Source organism: Ceratotherium simum, chromosome 2 (genome assembly GCF_057802395.1).
Source record: "Ceratotherium simum simum isolate JZ-2026a chromosome 2, ASM5780239v1, whole genome shotgun sequence".
In the NCBI taxonomy this organism is placed as follows: Eukaryota; Metazoa; Chordata; class Mammalia; order Perissodactyla; family Rhinocerotidae; genus Ceratotherium; species Ceratotherium simum.
The window spans coordinates 77376766-77400955 of record NC_141901.1 but is presented as its reverse complement, the minus strand read 5'-3'; the positions used below and the strand labels follow the sequence as shown (position 1 = coordinate 77400955).

Sequence of the window (24190 nt, the reverse complement as noted above, 5' to 3'; positions counted from 1 at the left end):
CATATCTAGCACTTAGAACACTGCCTGGCATCTAGTAGAAACACAGTTTTATGTTTTTTTTTGTTTGTTTTGTTTTTTTGTGTGTATGTGTGAGGAAGATCAGCCCTCAGCTAACATCTGTGCTAATCCTCCTCTTTTTGCTGAGGAAGACCAGCTCTGAGCTAACATCTATTGACAATCTTCCTCTTTTTTTTCCCCCAAAGCCCCAGTAGATAGTTGTATGTCATAGCTGCACATCCTTCTAGTTGCCGTATGTGGGACGCAGCCCCAGCATGGCTGGAGAAGCGGTGCATGGTGTGTGGTGCGCGCCCGGGATCCAAACCGGGGCTGCCAGCAGCAGAACGCGCACACTTAACCGCTAAGCCACGGGGCCGGCCCCACAGTTTTATGTTTTTAACAGCTTTATTGAGGTATATTTGCAACAGTTTTATTCTTCCATGAATAAATGAATGAGTGAGTGAAAAAAGAGAGAAATAGAAGTTAAGGAAGCAGTCCCCTGTTCGAGTAAGGTACATCCTTGGGAATTACTTGTTGAGGCTACATATTAGAGATCATCAAAACAATCTTATCATGGCTTACATAATGATCAGTAAAAAATAGAGATTGAATTTGAGGCAGGGCCTTTAATAATAGAGAGGTGATTGCGACTTTTACGAATCTAAAACCTACACATCTGTGTTGTTGGGGGTTTTTTTAATTGAACTCTGTATTCTGCAGTTGTTTCTTTACAAAGAATATTTAAACAATGGCGTCACTTTAAAAATGCACAATTAATGCAATGTTTTTCTCCTGAGTTCTGAAGAAAACACAGGCCTTTCCCATAAGAAGGTAAAAAAATATGTTTAAAGACTAGATAGACTGCCTCTTTCTGGTGTAAGGGCTGTAATCAGGAAGTAAATCCCTGGATAATCCCGGGAGCTCTTCTGATACAGAGACTACTCCAAGGACCAGCAGCCTCAGCATCCCCTGGGAGCTTGGTAAACATGCAGAATATTGGCCTCACCTTGACCTACAGAGTCAGAATCTGTATTTGAACAGGTGATTCTTAGGTACATTAAAGTTTGAAAAGCACTGCTCTAAATAGCTTTTGGTGACTCTGAAAGGGATGTCTGTGCAGGTCGATTCTGTTTGCTGAGAGTTTTGTCTGGAAATTCAGATCCCCAGGTACCTGCACCCTGAGAACAGAAGGGGGAGCCTTAATCCCCCAACTGCCAGATCTCTCAACTGGTTGGAGTTGCTTTTTGTTCTTTGCAGGGCTGCCAGGGTGAAATGGAGTATTAGAAGTAGCAGAAGGAGAGGAAGGAAAACCAAAAGATCTTCTGGCCCTTGTCGGTTCCCCCTGGGAGCAGCAGGAGAATCTGGGAGAGTCCTGGCATTCCTGAGATGTGTTGATGTTTCCTCCCAGACTCAGAGCAGGAAGGAAACAGAAGGGCAGATTAGGGAAGAACAAGGTCAAGATTTTGTACTTTTACTTCCATTTATTGTTCTCTGAGTCTCTTTGGTTATTTTTCTTCTCTTTAAAAAATTTCCCCTACATTTCTGCTTTCTCTGTCTCTTTTTTTCTTCTCTGGAAAATAATGATAGTAATAATGATAATATATTACATCCACATGATGCTATATACTATCTGGTGCATAACAGATATAACAATATTTTACAGAAAGAAATTTTATGACTATTTTGCAAATGAGGACTATTCCATACCCTTTCTCCTATTTTCTCTATTGGGCTATTATTAGAAGTAATTCTTATTTCCCATTCATTTTGGCAAATTTTGGAGGGGTTTTTTGTGCACAAAGTCATTTGCAGAGTTATTGCCACCACGAGAGTGGGAAGGAGGCTTAACAGCAAAAGCCCAGAGGTGAAAGACTGCATGGGGAGAATTCAAGAAACTAGAAATGAAGTGTAAGAGCTCCATGCTTTGGCATGGTGGTGACTCAACAAACACAACCTCCTTTGCCTTGAAAATGAGTATAACCTGGAAGAAAATGGGATAAGGGAGGCATGAAATGTGCCATCTGGGTCCTTGGCAAACTCCGTGTTTTATTCAAATTCATAGTCTTTACAGTTTCTCACTTCTATTTTGATTTGTTTCATAAAAGTTACAAAACAAAAGTGGCCCATAAGCTTTGTAGCCCAGCCACACAGTGGACTATAGTTCCCTCTTCTAAATGGCATTGCTGAAGAGCTGAAAGAAAAGGCTGAGAGGAAATAATCCAAAACTTTCTTGGACCCTTCAAGATGTCAAATCTCCTGACTACTCTGACACCAATTGCATGTTTTACTCACTTCGATTGTGGGTATCTGCCAGCAGACTCCATGAAAAGAAACAGAGAGGCCTTCTGGAGCAGGTTGAACTGCAGATTCAGACAATGAACAAAGATGTGCTTTAGATTCTTCAGTTACTGAAATTGAATAACTTATTTTCTTGAAAGCAGATAAAAGCAGAGCAGATTCCTAGAATTTATATAACATTGAAATAAATGCCTGAACATTGTATTCCCATTTTTCTTCACTTCAGGTATATTTCATTTCTCAGAGATCATAAAATCTATAGACATGAGCAGTGAGTATTTTTTGAATGAAAGAATAAATTGTTCTTTTTGTTGACGAAGTCCTGCTTTATCAGAAGTAGACACTCTGCTCAGGAATGACTTTTAATTCATTTAGCCAAGTCGATTTTCACCAGCTTTTCAGTTTTGTCTCCTGTGGGGTCAGCCTGGGCAGAGGAGAAGGCAGTAAGAAGAGATCTTCAACTGGCCTGGCCCCAGGCCTGGTTGCTGAGAGCAAAAGGGTTCTGAGGGTAGGTCGGAACAGAGGTGGTGGGAAAAGGCTTTCAGGAATGAACGTGACTCCTGACACGGTCAGAGAATGGGTCGGTGACAAGGAATCTTATAGGGAACAGAAGATAAAGTGGAGTCCAGTCAAGTGGCCAGGCCTGGAGATGGGATTCCAGAACTAAGGAAGCAAAAAGCAGACAGACAGGAATGTGTGTCATGCCTAAACTCCCAGCCTAGGGTGAGCAATGGGTGTGCTTGTTCAGGATTTAACCCAGGTGAAGTTGGACAAGATTGTTCAATTATGGCTGTTCTTTGTAAAGCCGCATGCATTCTCCAGCCCCACATCCTAAGGGAGCCTTTGTAACGGTTGATATGAACAAGTGGAGAGAGAGCTGGCTGTCAGCCCTCAGTACCCCCTCAGCCAGTGAACAACTCATATGAGTGTTCATGGTGGCAAAAAGAAACACTTCCCTGATTGTTGGTGAATGAAGAGCTACTCTCATGGTGTGGCTTACGAATTTAATTTTTGAGCGTGTTGCTTTGCTGATGGGAATAATGTTCTTCCTAAAATCACAAGAGATTAGCATAAGAAAATAAACTTCCAAGGAAAGCTGAACATAATGTGCATTGTTCCATGCAAATGAGTCACAGTTACAGGGAAAGCCTTCGGATTTGCCACACCTCTGAGCATCAGCACCGAGCGCCATTTGTCAAGAGGAAGCAAGAGCGAAAGTGCTCCAGAACAGAGGAGACTCTTCCTTGAAGAGATACATTGTAGGGGGGTGGGGTGGGGAGAATTTTCACACTATAATCCAGAACTCCTTCATGATCTGGCTTTTATTTACTTCTCCTGACTCCATTCATTCATTGAACAAACATTTTTTGAGAGTTTTCTGAGGTAGGTGCTGAGGAGGTAGAGATAAAAACAGCCGGAGTCACTTCTCTTATATGCCCTTCAGCAGGAAGCAGACAATCAATTACACAATATGAATGTGACATTGCAACCAGGATCACGGTTCAAAGGAGTGGTATCTGATGCTATGAAAGCAAGAAAGAGGGGATTTGACCTAATTAGGGAGCTCAGGCCAGGCTTCCAGGCCAGAATTGGAATTTGAAGAAAAAGCAGGTGAGAAGAGGTTCCAAGTAGAGGGACAGCAAGAGAAAAATTCCTTTCAACATCTCTCCGTGTTGCGGCTCTTACACTTCATTTGAGTTTCTTGGATACTCGCATGCAGTCTTTCACCTCCAGCCTCTTGCTAATAAGCCTCCTCCCCACTCTCTCCCACTTTCTCTTGATTAACTCCTGCTGGTCATTTTTATCTCAGCTTAGATGTCACTTCCTTTGGGAAATCTTCCCTGCAGCCCCCTCTCAAGCCTGGTTTAGATGCTTCCCAAAGTGTTACTGTTTCTCCAGTGCTTAACCCTTACATAGCTTGTCATCTATTTGCCCGTCTCCCCTGTTAGGTGGGGAGCTCCTTGTGGGCAGGAACTGAACCTTGTTTACTGACATCCCCTGTGCCTACCACAGCGCAGTGAGTTAATGAGCAAGAAATATTTGTGGAGGGAAGAAAGAAGGGAAAGGTTCTATAAGCCAACTGATGGTAATAATGATAATGTTAACTAATATTTAGATGTCACTTAAGCTATGCTAGGTACTGTTCTAAGCACTTTACTATGGTAGCTAACAATTCTCTCAACAAATCTATAAGGTGGATATTACTTCCCCCATTTTACTGAACCTGTTTAAGCCTCTGTCCTCGTCTGTAAAACGGAAATCATAATAATACCTGCTTTATAAAATGAGGATTATAGTAAATAAGTAAAGTGCCTACCTGCATGGTGGGTGCTGGTTAAATATTGCCTCTTATTATGATTGTTTGCCAGGACAGACAGAGCCAAAGCGCTGGTTCTGAAGACTCCAACCTTTGAGGGAGGAAGAGTGACATTGGTCTGACCCTGAAGATGGCCAGGAGAGCAGAAAAGAGACTTAGTATTGGTGAAACCCCTGTTGGGAGTAGAGACAGATCCTTCTCTGCCTGCTCGCTTCCCTCCCCAGCAGCCTTCAGAGGTGGGCCCACGGCAGGGAGGGGTGTGCAGGTGGACACAAGTCTCAAGGTTTGTTTGTTGGGGACCCCTGACGAGTGAATACACCTTTTCCCTTAGTATCAGACATAGTTTTACAATAGCTTTCCCTGTGTGTGCAGTTCTTATACACAAAGACAGGAGAGAAAGAGGGTTCCTAGATAATTGATAACTGAGAGAGGACCTGATATAATGGAAAACCATGGAATCTGAAGTCAGTTGGCCTCATTCTAGCACTGTGGTAATGTAATCTCACAACCTCAAACAGGTTATTTAGATTTTCTGAGCCTTAATTTTGTCACCCATAAAATAAACACAATAAAACTCATCGCTCCGTAAATGTTAGTTCCTTTCTCCACTGGCTCCGTAAATGTTAGTTCCTTTCTCCACTGGCTCCGTAAATGTTAGTTCCTTTCTCCACTGGCTAATTTTCATAATCTTTCTGAGACTCAGTATCTTTATTGAGAAATGGAAGCAAAAGTTACACCTGCATCAGGGAATTGACATTTAAGTGAGTTCATTTGTAAACTCTAAAGCACTATATAATTATCAGGTATTATTAATCAGTCATAAAATATTTGTGAAGCCTACTATATACCAGATCCTGTACTAGAGAAATGGGAGGTTGACTGAGGCACAGCGTTGCCCTCAGGAGAGAGTGGCCAAAAGAGAAATTCATTCTTTTCCCTGGTCCAGAGAGAAAAGGCAGCCAGGGCAGAGGGAAGGAACTCTGTGGCCTGCACAGGCTTCCAAGTTCCTGGCACTTGGCTCTCCCTGGGTGACATCTGATGCCTTCCCCAGGCATCAGCTGAGAGCTTGCCCAGACTACCTCACCCAAGGGCCCTAGGGACAGGGCTGCAGGTTGGATTTCCAAATCTTCAAAATAAGCAGACAAGGGACTCTTACAACAAACGAAACATGCCTTGCATGCAGTGGGGAAGTAGTTGTGCCAACTGATGGAGGAGGTTGTCAAGGATGAAGAGAGAAAAATCACTATAGATTTCTGTGTTTTTCTGCTGAAAATGGATTGAACAATCCAGATTCTCTGAGTTCCAGCCCAGCTAGCCAGGCCTCCCTCTTTCAAGCTCTTTTTGTCCTATTTCCCTCTTCCTTCTGAGAAGATATAAAATGAGTAAGGGGTGGAAGATTTCTTGCCCAACCGTGATTCAGGAGGAAGCTCAGCCACAGAACAGGCCAGTGTGGCATTGCCTAGAGAAAAAAGACTTGTAGAGGCAGGTCTTGGATAGATCCACCCTAGGTTTTGCAAAGAAGGCACCTCCTTCATCACAAGTTCTAAGACATTCCAAGTTCAGGAAGAAACTATCTGCTTCCCTATTGATAATCTGGAACAATGTACCCAGCAGGACCAGTGTGAGTAAATCGAGGCCTCCCTACACCATGATCCACAGGAACACTGCAGGTCCTGTTCGCAGCCTGAAGTTTGTGATTCTTCTGGTGGCCCTAAGTCCAGAACTCCTATCCCTGGGAGCCGGAGTGCAGCTTCGAGACAATGGGTATGATGGATTACTCGTTGCAATCAATCCTCAGGTATCTGAGGATCAGAACCTCATCCCAAACATTAAGGTGAGTGGCAAGTATGAAGTCAAAACCATCATCTCATTAGAACAGACCTGTAGCTTTCTTTAAGGAGCTAACAGCCCTGCCTGTTTGTATTTCAGCAGTAAAGACAGCAGCGTTTCTTAAAGATCACACCAAAAGTTGTAATTACAGCCAAGCCAGTTTGTTTAGCTAATTTTGTGTAGTCTCAGCTCACGGAGTATTGATCCAGTCCTCTTTTATTTGTTGTTGGTTTCTACTAATTTTAGCTTTTTTGTTTTTCTACATGACTGTTTTTGAGGTAGCAACTTAAAAAATCACCCATTGTGGCAACAAAGACCTGATGTTTGACTGATGAATAAGTATGATTGTGTTTATTAAAATCATGTTGTTGGATTCCATCCTGAGGATGAGAATTCTCAGACAGGAAGAGTGAGAGTCTGGATGGAGTGCCAAAGAATAAACTTTCTTTTCACTGGAATGTTTTGTAAAGTAATTGACTATTTTCACTTTAACGTGGTAAGGGAGGATCATCACTCCATTACTTAAGAGCCTCCTTTTGGAATTGCTTTGTGAAATCAGTATCGTCATAAGGTGTGGTCTTGAACATGCCCACAGGTGTGACATGAAAAGGGTTTGTTCTGTGAAAGCTTAAAAGCCTTTCACAAAATTGGGAAAATTACACAGGCAAGCCCAGACACACAATTGGTGCCCCAAAATCTCTCCCAGATAACCATTTGAAGTTTATTTATTTTGCTCCTGAATTTGCCCAAAGTCTAAAGCTGTCTCTAAAAGAAATGGGCTCCTTCAAAATATTTTCATTATTTTTTCATACTATTTATTCATGTATAACCAGAAAACCAAAACAGAAAGGATTTACAAGTGATAAAATAAGTTTTTCTTTTATTTGGCTATAGGAAATGGTAACTGAAGCTTCTTTTTACCTATTCAATGCTACCAAGAGAAGAGTGTTTTTCAGAAGTATAAAGATTTTAATACCTGCCACATGGAAAGCTAATAATTACAGCAAAGTAAAACAAGAATCATATGAAAAGGTAAGAATTCAGGATTTCATTAAATGAGCTTAACTCTCTTTACTTTGTAACTTACAGGGTCCTTTCTGAACTTTTTGGTTTAGGACCACAAACTAGTTTTATCCTACTGAATATGAGTTGGGAAGGGAACAATTCCACTTCTGATTATCTTCATTTCCCGTCCTGTCGGGGCAGTAAAGATGCACGGCCAGACAGAAACGTAAGCCACCCACGCATATAAAAACATGACTGTCTTCTCCTGCCAGAGCGTAAATTAGCAGAATTTCACATTGGCCCAAGTCTAGGATACTGTTTGCGAGGAGTATGTTGATAAGAAGGAAGGCAGATAGAGAGGAGGGGTGAGTGGCTACATCTTCTTTTCCAACCAAAAAAGAACTTAACCTTCGAAGGACTCACATAAGCTTTAAATCATAGTTAAGCGTCCATGATGATGTCTGGCACATGCTAGTATGCACACTATAAAAATGTTAAATAAATTTGGCAAATGACTGAAGTCACTGTGAACAAGAGTCCTGGCAGCTACCAGAATGGGCAGGAGCAGAGGCATTGAGCACTGAGCTCAGGGCTTCTGCAATGGAGTGGGTTCGAGATCTGTAACTGCAGCTCACACGGAAGGGCTGGAACATGTGGTAGTTTCCCGTTTTCCTTATTTGTGTCATTTGGTATGAAATTTCCTAAGATTGTTCTAATTCTTAGCTCTCCTTTGAAGTCATTCTCTCAGTAATCGAATGGTATAGCAATCTAGATAGCACTCTGGTGTCCTGAAAAAGTTGAAGAGGCTCTTAAAAGCGTTTATGACCAGATGAAAGCATTTGACAATGCTTGGGCGTGGAGAGAGGAGAGATAGAGGAACTGGGATAAACCGGAAAGAGAACTAGTGTTTATTAAGCTGCAACTGAGTGCCAGGCATTCTACATATGTTGTTTAATTCTCACACACCCTAAAATTAGTTGCTGTTATCACATATTAGGAAACTGAGGCTCAAATAAAGTAAGGATTTTGTCCCAAGTCAAACAGCTAGTAAATTACAGAGCCACAATTTGAATTCATGTCTATTTGATGCCAAAACCCATGCTCTTTGCATTCAGCTATGCTATCTCTAGCTATCTATACAGATTGCATTGATCAATTTGGCCTTCAGTGGAACGACAAAGTATTGGAGATGACCAACACCACAACCGGGTGGTACTCCTGATCCTAATGGAGGGGAGAGAAATAAATAGCTAAAGTAAGGATGAGAATATGACTGAACAGAAAGATTAAAGGAAAGAATAATCCTTGAAGGCTGTTCATATATCCATTGGATACCCATTCCTTTAACCTCATAATGTCAATTAAGCAAACAACTAGTGAATGATCATTATGTACAGGGGCCATACTAGGCACAGCAGAGGAGCCAAGGACAAGCAAGGTAGTTCCTGTCCTTGTGAATCTACAGTCTGATGTAGGTAGGAAGCAGGGGAGGAGAGGGAGCGATAGGAAAAGCAGACAGACTGTATTACTATAGTCTGTAAGGTAGAATGTAACCCCAGACAGCCTCTGAGTACCCCGACTCACGCAGAGCACACTTTCCTTTCAGCTTCAGGACAAATTTCCAGACATAGGAATGAGGTTTTGTCCAAGTGAAGACGATCCAAGGGCATGACGCCTGGAGCCCTTTTTGCAGGTGTTGCTCTACAAAGCCCTTGGCTTGAATTCTTATTTTTCTAAAAATAAATATTAATTATTATTAAAGGTATTCATGGTCATTACAAAAAAACCCAAACAATGTAAAAATAATGGAAAATAAAAATGAAAAGATTACCTTTTCATTTTTACTCCTCAGTGGCACGTGCACACACACACACACATTATACATATAGTACATGTAGTGATAATTATGTATATATATTTATAGGATCATATTAGATCTATTGTTCCAAAATCAACAAAAAACTTAAAAATACACATATTTAACTTCTAACGGCAAGTCCTGAAACAACATGTTATCTTTCTTCCTAAAAATAAAAGAAACAATATTGTCTTTAAAATTGTGTTCTCTAGGTGGTTATTTGAATAGATATTTACTTTAGTTTTAGACTTAAAATATTGCATTTTAGAATTAGTAATTGAAATGGTCAGGGTACCAGATGAAATATAACTTCTTTAGGATGATTGTTTGCTGATCTAGTTGGTTGTGGGAATGAAAGGACAGGCTTAAAAGAAACACATCCTATTGCTGTGCATTGATGAAATAACCCGCAGAAAGCTGTTGACAAAAGGCTGTAACATTTTAAAGTACAGTTCTGAATGATGTGTAAATGCTGTTACCACTTCTTCACATATTTTTATTATATTTTATAGTGTTTTATAATGTCAGAATTTTACGGTGCTGACTTTTGAGAAAATTGTAATCTGGAAAATGGGAAGGTCAAATGGAAGTAATAAAGTTCCATGGAAACTTGCTAAGCTTTTAAAATACAGATGTTTTTGACAGCGCCAAATAATTTTGTTGATATTTAGTTGTGAATGCATTTTAAACTCCATCTAAGTGACATCTATAAGGCATTTGTTTTTTTTTAATGTGTTATTAAACTGGGATATAATTCATGCAGTAAAATGCACAGATCTTAACTATACATTTCAGAGTGTTTTAACAAATGTATATGATTGTGTCACCAACATCACAGCTGGGATACAGAGTATTACAAGCATTTCTTTAAATTTAGGCAAATGTCATAGTGGCTAACTGGTATGGGGCACATGGAGACGATCCATACACCCTACAATACAGAGGCTGTGGAAAAGAGGGAAAATACATTCATTTCACATCTGACTTTCTACTAAATGATGACTTAACAGCTGGCTATGGATCACGAGGTAAGTGTGCCCAATCAAGGAATAGACATTGGACAGTACTGTTTACAATATTCTGGGCTTGGTGCTTAAAGGGACTCAGAAAACCTGAAACTTGCCAAGGACTTACCATTCAAATGGGGAAATAGGCCCACAAAAGAGAGAGTCATCAAGGTTGAATATCATTCCGATAAAGGGAAAGAAAGGAGAGCTCAGTGGGAAGGGTATGGATAAAACCATGGAAGCAGAAGAATCCAGGGAATATTTGAGAGATGGGAACAGTAGACCCCAATGATGTGCAGAGAGACTGTGGGTAGTGAAGTAGTGGGAGAAAATGCTGAAGTGTACGTGGGGGCCAGGTGATGGAGAGCCTCCAATGCCCAAATTAGCGAGATACCTGAAGGTTTATAAAGCCTGGAGTGACACATCTGGTGCTGTGGACAATCTGGCTCCCTCAAATCAATGAGGGAGAAACTGGATACCAGAAGTCCAGGTATGAGGTCACAAGACTTGAATATGAGCGGAGGCAGTGAGGTGAGAAAGACAGGAAAGATGGTAATTAACAAGGAAAATGAGAATTTTCTGTGCGCCGGTGCTGTGCTGCTTACTTCTCAAATGTGATCTTGTTTAATTCTAACAATTCTACGTGATAAGAGATATTCCAGAAGGAAAAAAGAGAAATAAAGGTCTGCACTGCTACAGAGTGAGAGGCTACAGTGTGGGCAGCATTAAGGAACACATCAAGTTTTTGACACATCAAGTTTTTGTCCAAAATAAAAGGGACCAGTTTAAAGGGGGAAATCCACAAGTCTGGATTTAGGCAAGTTGATTGCGGGGAGCAGTGGGCTATCCTGGTGGAAAGGCCCAGCCTGTGGTTGGATACGGACGGCTGGAGTTTGGGAGAAAAGTCAGGGTCATCGGTTTGGAGACTGGAATTTAGTGGATGAGATCTGAGAGAGAAAAGATCAGCAGGACAAGGGCTAACTATCTCATTCTTATATCTTTGTTTTTGATTTTAACATACAGTAGTGCCTTTCAAATGACGTTTTCACTTTTACCCCATTTAAATCTAAGTAGATTTTGTTATCCTCTGTATAGCTAGCAGGCAGTGGAGTCACACACTCTATAAAACACACGATAAAACTTCATAAAAATGTTTTTTCCTGGTAACTGTGAGGTGCTGATAACCTCTGCACAAACATATGCCTTCACCAGCCCTTCTAAATTCCATGAGTAGGTACAAACTTTTCCTGAATGCCGTCAGCTTAGAGTGTTCTCCCTTCCTTTGTTCCAAAGTCCAAAAATTGCACAACATGCCACAGTGCAAGTCACCTCAGCAAACACTTCCTGGGTTCTCAGAACTTAAAAGAGTTCAGAAAAAAAAAAGTGCACTTTGGGAGGGGAGTTAATTTGGAAAGTTTCTGTCAGGGAGAAGTCAGTTTTCATCTCAACATTGAAGGAAATGCAAGATTTAGAGAGGTACATAAAGTGATAAGGGATTTGATGAGGATGGGGATTTCCAGGGGCTAAGAGTTGGAGATAAATATAAACATGGAGAATCAGGGGTAAAGTAAAAGAGAAAGGACCATTCAAGCTGGAGAGGAGGTTTATGATCTTTTTTGCTCCTTCCTCCCTCCCTGGCCCCAAGGTGTCAGTCGTTGCTCTAGATAGGAGAAAAAAGCAGGTGTGCTTGGATAATAGATACTGTAGAATTTATTTGCTTGTTTGGTGTCCTAGTCCACTCTGGCTGCTATAACAGAATACCATAGACTGGGGGCTGATAAACAACAGAAATTTATTTCTCACAGTTCTGGAGGCTGGAAGTCCAAGATCAAGGCACTGGCAGATTCAGTGTCTGGTGAGGGCCCACTTCCTGGTTCATAGGAAGCCATCTTCTTGCTGTGTCTTCACATGGCAGAAAGAGGAAGGGAGCTCTCTGAGGTCTCTTTTATAAGGGCACTAATTCCATTCATGAGAGCTCCACCCTCATGACCTAATCACCTGCCAGAGGCCCCACCTCCTAATACCATCACATCGGGGGTTAGAATGTCAACATATGAATTTTGGGGACACAAAAATATTCAGTCCATTGAACTTAAATATGCTACTCTCCCTTTCCTGAATCCTGAAATTATAGGCCTGTGTGAAGCTAAATAGAAACCTGTTAGGCAGCTTTGCTGGGGAAATGAGAGGATGTAGGACTCCTCACTAGTTTCAAATAGATGTGCAACAAGTAAATCACTGGTTTGCATTTACAGGACTAAACATATTTTCACATTGCCTCTTTTATGATGGTAGCGGGTAAAGCAGAAGGAGATGGAAATGCGGTGGGAAGGAGGAGAGTGGAAGAGAGAAGTGCACTTCAACCCTTCGGATGAATATATATAGTCAAGTGATGTTGTTTCACAAGTTGATTAGCAAGGTCCATCGCTGAGATTTTAGGAACTCAAAACAAAAGCTCTCTCTTCCACAGGCAGAGTGTTTGTCCACGAATGGGCCCATCTCCGTTGGGGTGTGTTTGATGAATACAACAACGAGAAACCTTTCTACATAAATGGGCAAAATCAAATTAAAGTAACAAGGTTAGTAATTTTTCTCATGTTTAAAATTCATTGTTTATTTTTTGACTCTAAAATTGAGTTTACAATGGCATCTAAAACTTAATTTACAATTTTTAGTTTTTCAATTTTATTGCATTTTTAGAAAATTGATAAATATCTATGTGGTTCAAATATAGAAACAATATAAAAAGTTATACCCTTAGATATAGTGCTCCACCCCTGTCTTCACCCTGTTTCCTCTCATCCGCTCTAGATAACCATTTTTATTAGTTTCCTGTTTATTTTTTCAGTATTTCTTCAGGAAACTTCAAATAAATAAGAATATATATTTTTTCTCACTCTTCTTTTTTTATAATTGTATAGAGTTCCATTGTGCAGATGTCCCATAATTTTTTAACCAGTTCCCTATTGTTGGAAAAGTAGGTTGTTCCCAATCTTTTGTTATCACTAGTAATACTACAGGTCATAATGCTATGTATATGTCATTTCTCATGTATGCAGGCAGATCTATATATCTATTGAATAGCTTCCAGGAATTACTGGGTCAAAGGGTACTTTCAGCTTTAATTTTGGTAGATATTGACTGAGTCTTCTCCTAAAGGTTGTACTGTTTTTCAGTTCCATTGACAGTGTCGGGGGAAGAGGGAGAATCTCCCTCTGCCCTTTTCCTTAAGGTTCTTATGGCTGGCCAAATAATCAACAAGACAGGTTAGCAGGAGAAAATAATACCAACTTTAATAACATGTATACATGGGAGAAACTCAGAAATGAGCAACTTGCCCCTCTGTCTAAGCTGCTTGCTTAAGTATTGCAGCTAAAGGCGAGGAACGTGTTGGGGGTGGGTAGTGGCCTGGGACTTCAGAGGGCAGGAGGACAATTCTTTTCAGGGTCATCTATAGATAATGTGGTCAGGGAGAGACAAAGTTTTTGATAAAAGGGGCTTAGTGCCTTTCCTATTATAACTTCTACCCTACATTATCTTTATAGCCATCATGATAGAAGATCTGTTCCAGGAAGGAGCCACCATGTCAAATTCTTTAGGCAGTTAGTGGGGGAGGTCAAATGTCCCTCAGAGAAAACAATCAAGGTAAAGAGATATATTTTAGGCTGGCCAAATCTTGATCTCCCACAACAGCATCGGAGATTGCTTATTTAGAAAGTCATTCTTTTAAATATCATCATTACATGTTCATTCTCTTCTTCCTCTGATGTCCAATGGTAATGAGCTCAAAGGAGCCCTGACTCAGCAAACTGCCACTCATTCTCTTCCTCAGACCTTTAAAGAAGTTCACATGGATTTCCTGGTGTCTTTTGCTTTGACCCTGTTTAGTTGGTAAAGCCCTTAGCAATATAGAACCTCTCATCAAGCTCAAATGCTTTAAAATAAAGTGGAGTGCCTTTCAAAATTAATGATCTTTCTTAATAGAGTAACTTTTAAAATGTTTTGTGTGTATCTAGCAATCTACAATTCTTGAAACAAATTATTGTATGAGCCAATGAAGAAGAAACATGTATTTCTAAAATAGATCCAATTTCTCTATTTTAGGTGTTCATCTGACATCACAGGCATTTTTGTGTGTGAAAAAGGCCCTTGCCCTCAAGAAAACTGTATTATTAGTAAGCTTTTCAAAGAAGGATGCATGTTTCTATACAATAGCACCCAAAACGCAACTGCATCGATAATGTTCATGCAAAGTTTATCTTCTGTAAGTATGGCCTTGGAATGACAAACTCCTAGAAGATTCCATCTCTTCCCAAGATAGACTGATATGTTTTAAGTATTTAAACAAAAAGACAACTAATATTCACTCCATTTTAGAACTTGGGGGACCTTAGAGTTCATTTAGTTTTTAACTTGATAGATTAAAAAAAACAACTGAGGCCCCCCTGGAAGGTGATCACCAAAAATAGATTCGTTTAGAAAAGTGATTATTTGCTTTCCAGGGAAACTGATTTAACAAAGGAAGCCCTGGAGACTTTTAAATAAATTGCTTATGTGGTAGTGTTCCTGTATGCTTTCTTAGGAAAGTGTACTGGGTTAATGAGAGTGATACAACACATGATTATATTTCTCTCATTTGAGGTAGCAAAACACTCTTATTTCAATTGAATTTCCTAATTCTCTTTCCCTTGTTGTGCACAGTCTAGAACTTAAAAAGAAAAATCAACTGTTACCAAGGGAAGTCAACTAACCCTTAGCTTTGCAGGTTCAGGAACTCAACCTTGTCAGTATTCCACACTAACTAACTGACAAGGGACCAGTGTATGAACCCATAACACCATTTTTTAAATTATTATTTAAAAAGAGTACCCCAAGTGCCATGAGATCTGAAACCTGCATCCTCTGGCCAGTTCATTTTCTCTCTGAAAGAAGTGGCATGGAACAGCCAAATTCTCACCAGAAGCCTGGTCTGAGAGCATGATCAGAGAGGAGGGAGTTAGGTGATGCAGAGATTCAGCGGCATTAGCCTTCATGACCTGATATGTTTATCCATCTTCATCATGTCTGTAGGTCCTCTCCTCTCCATGGGGCTGGGAGCACTGTGGGCATGTGCCTCTGTGAAGTTTTCTGTTTCCACGGCTGACCAATGCCCCTTGGATTGACACATTCTATTTTTAGATAATTTTTTCTTCAGTCTAGTTTTAGTCAAGGCTAGGAATCATTCTGTAACTTTGAGGTGATTTTTCATATTTCTTGTCTGATCCATTATGCTTTTAATTTATAGCTTTAATATCTGAAGCCAACTTAATTCCACGTATTTCATCCACGGTGTTTGTGACTAGGTATTTTTTGTGATCCTTTGATAGACCTGCTCACTAATAACATCCAGTCAGAAAAGTTTCACAATCCCCTAAGCACAGTTATGAAATATAAAGAAAAGAGTCAAAAACAAACAAGTAACAACAACAACAACAAAACAAGTGCTATTCCTGTCTCCCCACCCTACTAAGAAACTCACGTCCTTAAACAATTACTAACTTTTCAAAGCTTCAGCTTCCTTTTCTAAGCAGCTAGAGCTGGGACTAGAGAGTGTACAAGGTTTCTTAAGTTCCCAAGGCTCTGTTAGCAAGAAGCACCTACTCTTCGTAGGAATATAGCCACTGGGAAACAGATGGTAACATATTACTTTGCAATGCAAGTCATACCTTTAAAAGGGGTGCTGACATAGGTTTAGTATTAGTAAATGAATTATATCTACATTTCCAAATGTGGAGAAAGATCAGGAAGTAGATTTAAGTTGGTTTTCTCTTTATCCTATTCTTACAGAGATCAATATTTGAACTAGATCAATTTATGTTGACTAATCAATAAATAAAGGCTCAGTGGTTATTAAATATGATTCCAAGGAATAGGCTGACCAAGATAACATCTCCTGTTTTCTTTAACACAACAGCATGCTAAGGAAGGTAGGAGATTGTTTTGCTTTATTAAGACTAAGATATATATACATAGTTTGTTATCTAAGTGCAAATAAACTTTATAGAGTTTGATCTCGGTACCACAAAGGTGCCAGGGTTTCAAGCGAAGGGTGGTGCTTATTTGTAAATTTGTTGCCATTCTTGCAGGAAAGAAGGACATTGCTGTAGCACTTCTGATTTCCCATGTTCCAGCTGACCCTTCCTTTCACCTTTAGTTGCTTGAGAATGAGAAGTGTGTCTAGGATGAGAGGAGTGCCTTTATTCTCTGATAGGCTTTTTATTTTTCCAGGTGGTTGAATTCTGTAATGCAAGTACCCACAACCAAGAAGCTCCAAACCTACAGAACCAAATGTGCAGCCTCAGGAGTGCGTGGGATGTAATCACAGACTCCGCTGACTTTCATCACAGCTTTCCCATGAATGGGCCCGAGCTTCCACCTCCTCCTACCTTCTCCCTTGTACAGGCTGGCAACAAAGTGGTCTGTTTAGTTCTGGATGTGTCCAGCAAGATGGCAGAGGTAACATTTTGAACCAAAATTGTTGTACAACCGTTCATCGTATTTTTCTAAGAGTTTTTAATTCTTTTTATTTTCAGAGGGTCAGGGCAGAGAAAGGAGAGTCCAAAGGTTTGGAATAGTCATGGACATCGTCTTTTCTTGGGGACAAGAGGAACAAATTCAGAATGTGGCCCAGAAATTGAGATAATGCAGATAAATGAAATCCATAGATAATTCCTAACTCTCATTTTTGCTACTAATTGCAACCTTTTCCAACTGAAACCCTTTTCCAAAACTCTTACATGTAATGAAAAGCTCCTGTCTGGCCACATTCCACTCACTGGTAAACACCCCTGGCAAGGCAAAAGACTAAGTTTGCGGCAAGTGTGCATATTCATTATGTGTATATTTTCTATGTCCTTGTGTACAGAAAACCATTTCTCAGTCATCTGGCAATCTAGTAGCTTTCCAGAAACCCCACTCTCGAAAGCTCCAGAACTTTCAGGCAGTGGTTATTAAAGTTTTAGTCTATGGAATCAGGCAGATGTGCTTTATGTCCTAGCTCCTTCACTTACTGTCTGTGTAATCAAGAGCAAAGTAACCTCTGTGAGACTCAATTTTCTCATATGTAATAGGGATAATAATACCTACTTTCAGTGTTATGACAGAGCCACCTCATACTGGCTCATGAGAGTCAACTGGTAAATTTTTAGGAAATTTGCAAGCCAGTTGTTAAACACAGCCATTGTTAAAAACTAAACTATGTAGAGTTATAATTAAATAAAATATATGAAAACAAACATAATAAATGCTCAAACCTCATCACTTCCTAATTATTTTTCTACTATTTTTTACTATTATCTATGCCCAGAGTCAATAAACTACAGCCCATAGGCCAAGTTTGGCCCACTACCTGTTTTTGCACAGCCCATAAGCTAAGAATGGGTTTAGAAAAAAATCAAGAGAATAGTAATATTTCATGCTGCATGAAAATTATATGAAATTCAAATTTCAGTGTCCATAAATAAAGTTTTATTGGAACACATCAATGCTCAGTTGTTTACATATTATCTATAGCACTATGGTTTTAGTGCTAAAATAGCAGAGCTGAATAGTTGCAACAAAGAACCTATGGCCCACCAAGCCTAAAATATTTACCATCTGGACCTTTACAGAAAATGTCTGCTGTGTCTGATCTATGCCCTCGAGGTTATTTCTGGTCCATTGTGTCTCTGTGGGTCTGCTACCACATCTCTTCCCAACTCTGCATTCAATGATTTCACATTGACAGCTTAAATCAGCCATGGTGGGAGTTTCTACCTCACAGAAATTGCAACAAATCAGGGTTCTCTCTCTGTCTCTCTCTCTCTTTCTACCAGAAAGGCAATTTTTAAACATTTACCAGCACACTGCTATCTACTTCATAGAGTCGTTGAGGAAGAATAAATGAAATAATGAATATGGAGTTTTTGGTTCATAAGTAGTAGCTATTATTTTATTATAGTACTTGTCTTAAGGGAGAGTTTATCCTCTTGTATTCTCTGGATAAGTAGTCTTGGAAAATTTTCCCTTTTTGGCTTGTCTCTAAAATATTAGGAACACCACTAATACATTCAGCATCTAGATAATTTTGTAATCTTGCCTACCTGCAGTTGAACTAGGGCACAATCTTCTCAAATATGGTCTCAGGGTAATTTATATTGGCTATCTGCCTCTGTTGAGCAAGAACAGATGGAGTGAAAGAGAAAGATAGTTGTACTTGAGAGAAGACTGAAAGAAGCAGAAGAGAAATAAGCCTAAAGTAACAAACTCATGACAAAGCAAACTTCCCTCCCTTTTCCTGCCAATACTGTCATTGAACCATCATGGCCATTCATTCATTTATCAGGTGCCTATACTGTGCTGGCTTGAGGGATATAGAGATGACAGGACAGAGCCTCTGCTCTGAAATGCTTACTATCTAATGAGGAAGACATAACACACATATGTGAATAAATACAATTCAATCTGACAAAGCTCCAGAGAGGCTGAGTTGCTGTGGAAGCATTGACAAGGCAGCCTCTAGTGCTATAGGAGAAAGTGATTGAAGAAGACCTCACTGAGAGGGTGAACTTGAATTCCAATGACTCCTCATGGCCTCAAGCCCCAATACCTTAGTGTCAGAGTCCTCCACAGCTGGGCCTCCACCTTTCAGTCTCGTCTCCACTGCCCAACCCTCACTCCCAAAACCCTTGTCTACAGACAACAGTTCAGATGCCTCTATCCTTTCACAATTGATTTGAATCCTGCTCTGTTCTCTGCCAGAAAATTAGAAAACCCCATAGCTCCCCCAACCTGTCAAACCCTCATAGATTCAGCTTGTCTACCATCTCTAAAAAAAAAAAAAAAAAGTCTTGAAGGATGAGTAGGTATTTGCTAGGTTGGGTGAGGTGAGGGAAGACATTCTAGGGAAGGGAAGGGAAGAATGTGTGCACGACTGAGAGGCAAAATTAGAAGGATTTGTTCAGGGGAAGTGCATCAATTGGTATGGCTGTAACTAGCCTTGGGTGGGTCTAAGCAAGTGGCAGATAAGATGGAGAGATGGTATGAATTTGAGAGAAATTTAAGACATTAAGTTGATATGCGGACTGGAAACACAGGAATAATAAAAGAGAGTTCCAGGTTTCTTTTTTTTTTTTTGTGAGGAAGATCAGCCCTGAGCTAATATCTATTGCCAATCCTCCTCCTTTTTTTTTTGTTCCCCAAAGCCCCAGTAGATAGTTGTATGTCATAGTTGCACATCCTTCTAGTTGCTGTACGTGGGACACGGCCTCAGCATGGCCGGACAAGTGGAGCGTTGGTGCGCGCCTGGGATCCGAACCCGGGCCGCCAGAAGCGGAGTGTGTGCACTTAACCACTAAGTCACAGGGCCGGCCCTCCAGGTTTCTGACTTAACTAGTTGAGAGTAGAGGTCATGATTGAGAATGATGACTTCATGACCCTGATGTTAGCAATAGCTACTATTGACTAAGTGCTTACTATGTATCCATTTTGCAGATGAGAAAACTGAGGCTAAAAAAGATAAATAATTTCTCTGTGGTCACATAATTAGCAAAAGTTGAAGACAGGATTCAAAGACCTTGTTTAATCCACTCTACCAATTTACCTCCCAACATTGTAAAAGAAACAATATTTGGGAAGGAAGGCAATGAATTCAAAGCGCACAGAGTTTGAGATACTTGTGAGACATTAAATTGGTGATGTTTCCTAAGCAGTGTGAAATGTAGGTCCAGATGTTAAGGGAGATGTCTGGGTTGGAGATAGAGACCACAGTCATCACTGAACAGGTGGTCACTGAAGCTCAGCTCACTGCTCCCACAGCCTTCAAAACAAGTAACCCTAGTGAATTCATCAGTAGCATCACCTGCCCAAACCTGGTCACTAATATTACTTCGTACTTAGTACCTCAAGGTATAACTGTACTGTCATATACCTATCTCAGTTGATCCTCACAGCATTCTATTTTAGTAAGAAAGGCATTATTGTCCCCACTTTACAGATGAAATGACCAGCATGAGATGACCATGATAACAGAGGGTCGTGCCAGGATAGATACCTCTGACTGCTATTCTTCTCTTCCATAAGGTGTCTTTGCAATGTTTCCTCTTACCTAGACTGAATTTTTTTGTGTGTGTGAGGAAGATCAGCCCTGAGCTAACATTCATGCCAATCCTCCTCTTTTTGCTGAGGAAGACTGGCTCTGAGCTAACATCTGTTGACAATCCTCATCCTTTTTTCCCCAAAGCCCCAGTAGATAGTTGCATGTCATAGTTGCACATCCTTCTAGTTGCTGTATGTGGGACGCGGCCTCAATATGGCCGGAGAAGCGGTGCGTCGGTGCGCGCCCGGGATCCTAACCTGTGCCGCCAGTAGCTGAGCGTGCGCACTTAACCGCTAAGCCATGGGGCCGGCACCACTGAGACTGAATTTTAAAAGAAGTAGTTACAAATCTAGTCTCAATTGGTTCCATAGATCTTTGAATTCTCGGTTGGAGAGAAATAGTGGGGATATGTGTTCTTAGAGAGTGGTCGATTATGAGTAGCTTGTTGGGGGCAGAGTTCCAAACCACACCGCTCTTCTAGAAAAGCATTCATTTTTGAGCCTGCAATTAACTGAACAATATTCTAACATTGTGTCACTCTTTACAACTCAAAAAATTACAATCCAACATCTTTAAAGAATTAGCAGAGATATTTGCTAATTGAGTTCCTTAGTCATACTTTCACCTACCAGACAACTGTTGTTACCCTTCTTTTTTCCTTTTTGGGACATAGGCTGACAGACTCCTTCGACTGCAACAAGCAGCAGAATTTTACTTGATGCAGATTGTTGAAATTCATACCTTTGTGGGCATTGCCAGTTTCAATAGCAAAGGAGAGATCAGAGCCCAGCTACACCAAATTAACAATGATGATGATCGAAAGCTGCTGGTTTCATATCTGCCTGCCACTGTGTCAGCTGAAGCAGAAACCAGCATCTGCTCAGGACTTAAGAAGGGATTTGAGGTACAGTAGAGCACCCCAAGCATTGGATCCCCATCACTCTCCTTTCCCTCGTTTTGTATCTGAGGTTGCATCTGATTTGGGGCAATATGTTACAGTGTGGTCATAACAGCCTCAACTATGGGTGAGTGATGATGGATTATCTTTAAGGTCAGGAACACATTTTGTTCACCATTGAACCCCCTGTGCCTAGCAAAGTACCTGGCATGTAATAGTTGCTTAATAAATGCTTGTTGAAAGAATGAGTAAATAAATGAATACAATGGCCAACACTGGGGGACTCTAGAATCATCTGGACAATTTCTAGCACTGTCCCTATCCATTCTGGAACTGTCCATCTGTGGCCATTGTTACCCTTGGATTTTCTAGTCAAAATCAGTCTTTCTGGCTCCTGCCTGTAGTCATACTAGCCCTCAACATATGAGAATCAATTAAGGCCAGAGGTATGTTTCAAGAATAATAGAATAGAGTTCATCTAAATCAGCTTAAGTTTGGATTCAACATTTAAGATGCAGCTATGTGTCAAACATCTGGTAGCAAGCAAAATATAACAACTGCAATTATTGCTGCCTCTAGGCAAGTGTTTCTCAACCTTGGCTGCCCAATGAAATCGGGGATTAAAAAATTCTGATGCCTGGGTCTCACCCCCAGATATTCTGATTTAATTGATCTGGGGTATAGCCTGGCCATTAAAAATGTTTAATGCTCCCATCTGATTCAATGCATGGCAAAGTTGAGAGCCACTGCTCTAGGGCCTCTTGTTGGTCACTCACTGGATCTCAGGAGCAAGGATCTGACACAATAATGTTTCCCCATAACCTCTATGATGGACGCTATTCTAAACTAGGGGCATATCGTGGTGATTCAAACAGGAAGAGTCCCTATCCACAAGCAAGCCAGCAATGGCATGTAGGGTGACAAGTGCTGTGATGGGGTGCGGTGAGGACTGAATGAGGGTGGGCATGGAGCACAAGGAGCTACACAGGACCTGGAAGAGGCATATACTCCATTGGTGGGGAATTTGAAATGGAGTGAATTCTTCTGCTCCATAAGCCAATGTGAATTACATTTCCTTCCAAATGACTGTATGTTCAGGTGGTTGAAAAGCTGGATGGAAAAGCCCACGGTTCTGTGATGATATTAGTGACCAGTGGAGACGATGAGCATGTTGGCAATTGCTTACTCTCTGTGCACAGCAGTGGTTCAACCATTCACACCATTGCCCTGGGTTCCTCTGCAGTCGAAAATCTGGAGGAATTATCACATCTTACAGGTAAAAACATTTCTAAAAACTTATATTTTAGAGCATTTCCTTTCAACTTGGATATTCAAAGCACAACCATGAAACTCAGATTATGCCAACAGAATTCATGGCTTAATTGAAAAAATAGAAAATTTTCTCAAGAAAAAACCACAAAACTCATTGCTAAAATCTGCCAAAGTTTTGCTGACTTTTTTTACATTTTCCTTAGAAGGTGCCAATTATATACATCCAATGAAAATATTATTTTTATAATATCTTTGTTAAACCAGCCAGAACATTATAACCATGGAGATGAAAAATATGTTTAAGATTAAATGGACTAACTTCTATGAAAAGGACACATACAGTATTGTAAGATACGTATCTTTTTTTTGTTCTAAGTGAGGCACAGAATAATTTTATCTTATATTCCTTAAATTCAACAAAAAACGGATAGGCTGATTTAAAAATTGAAACAGCTTTTACTGAATTATTTTTGAAATTAATGTTTTCAGAATGTAAATGTAAATATATAGCAATGTAAATGGGTAGCAATTAACCTAGATTGTCTAGGAATTCCTTCATTACAAGACTATTCAGTAAATATCTATTGAGTTTTTGTCATGTATCGGGTAAAGTTCTAGACCCTAACAGTACGCTGCGAACAGAAAAGACAAAACAGCCTCCCTCATGCCACTTACTGTGTGGCTGTACAAGATGCCATGCAAAGCAAGTCATGCACGGCTCCTACATCCCCCAAACTAACCCTCTTACACAAAGAAAGTTTGTGGGAAAAGGCCTATCATTTTATTTTTTATCTTATTTTATACATTTTAATAGCTAACATTCCAATCATGTATTTCAGGAGGTTTAAAGTTCTTTGTCCCAGATAAATCCAACTCCAATAGCATGATTGATGCTTTCAGTAGAATTTCCTCTGGAACCGGAGACATTTTTCAACAACATATTCAGGTCAGAATTTCTCGATGTTATACTTACAGATGGGATCGGGGGAGAGGGGGAAGGAAGCAAGGAAAATAGGTGAATTGTGCTGACTGCCTCATTAACTATATTTGACTATGTCACAGTCCGTGTGTGGAAGGCTTCTAATGAGCTTCTTGACATCACCAGAGCCAGGCTTCTTTGTTACCTGATGTCTGTACTTCTCATTCACTTTTACCTCATGTCTGTACTTCTCCGCGTAGGAGTCATTTTCTGTAATTGCTACTTCAGCTGTTCAAGGTCTATAAGCAGAGCTTGCTCCTTCCTTGTGGCTCAAAATGGGGGTGGGGGTGGGGGTGGGGGTGGGATGGAAGCAAGGCCCAGAAGGAAAATAAGAAACCGTGTGTTTAGTTTTAGTTCCATACTAACTTTCCATTAATCAGAATCTATTTTACTTTCGCTTTCTTAAAAATGTCTTTGAAGGTCCTCCTTCGTATAAAAAGTACCAACAATTTCATTAAATTCTAAGAATTCCTAAATATCTCTTCAACTACAGTAAATTACTTGATGGTGTTCACAAAAGCTTCCTCTAATCAAGTCATTTTTTAAAAGGGCCAAATTTTTTTTCTTTCTAAGTTCTTTAAAGATATTTTGAACATAACAAAACACCACAAAGAT

The 24190-nt window shown here is 40.2% G+C and overlaps 1 protein-coding gene across 2 annotated transcripts in view; it reads left to right on the top strand.

The window, feature by feature from the left end:
• The first annotated feature begins 6245 nt into the window (after nucleotides 1-6245).
• Nucleotides 6246-24190, top strand: part of LOC101391660 (calcium-activated chloride channel regulator 2) — a 38739-nt gene continuing 20794 nt past the window's right edge. The window contains exons 1-9 of one of the 2 annotated variants that reach the window (XM_004431571.3): nucleotides 6246-6446; nucleotides 7337-7474; nucleotides 10183-10333; nucleotides 12783-12891; nucleotides 14417-14576; nucleotides 16580-16807; nucleotides 21100-21330; nucleotides 22423-22600; nucleotides 23436-23542. In XM_004431571.3, the coding sequence (XP_004431628.1) occupies nucleotides 6261-6446; nucleotides 7337-7474; nucleotides 10183-10333; nucleotides 12783-12891; nucleotides 14417-14576; nucleotides 16580-16807; nucleotides 21100-21330; nucleotides 22423-22600; nucleotides 23436-23542 (1488 nt within the window). In that variant the 5' untranslated portion in view covers nucleotides 6246-6260. Of the gene's footprint in view, nucleotides 6447-7336; nucleotides 7475-10182; nucleotides 10338-12782; nucleotides 12892-14416; nucleotides 14577-16579; nucleotides 16808-21099; nucleotides 21331-22422; nucleotides 22601-23435; nucleotides 23543-24190 lie in introns of both variants that reach the window. The other variant, XM_087420087.1, reaches the window with a different exon arrangement.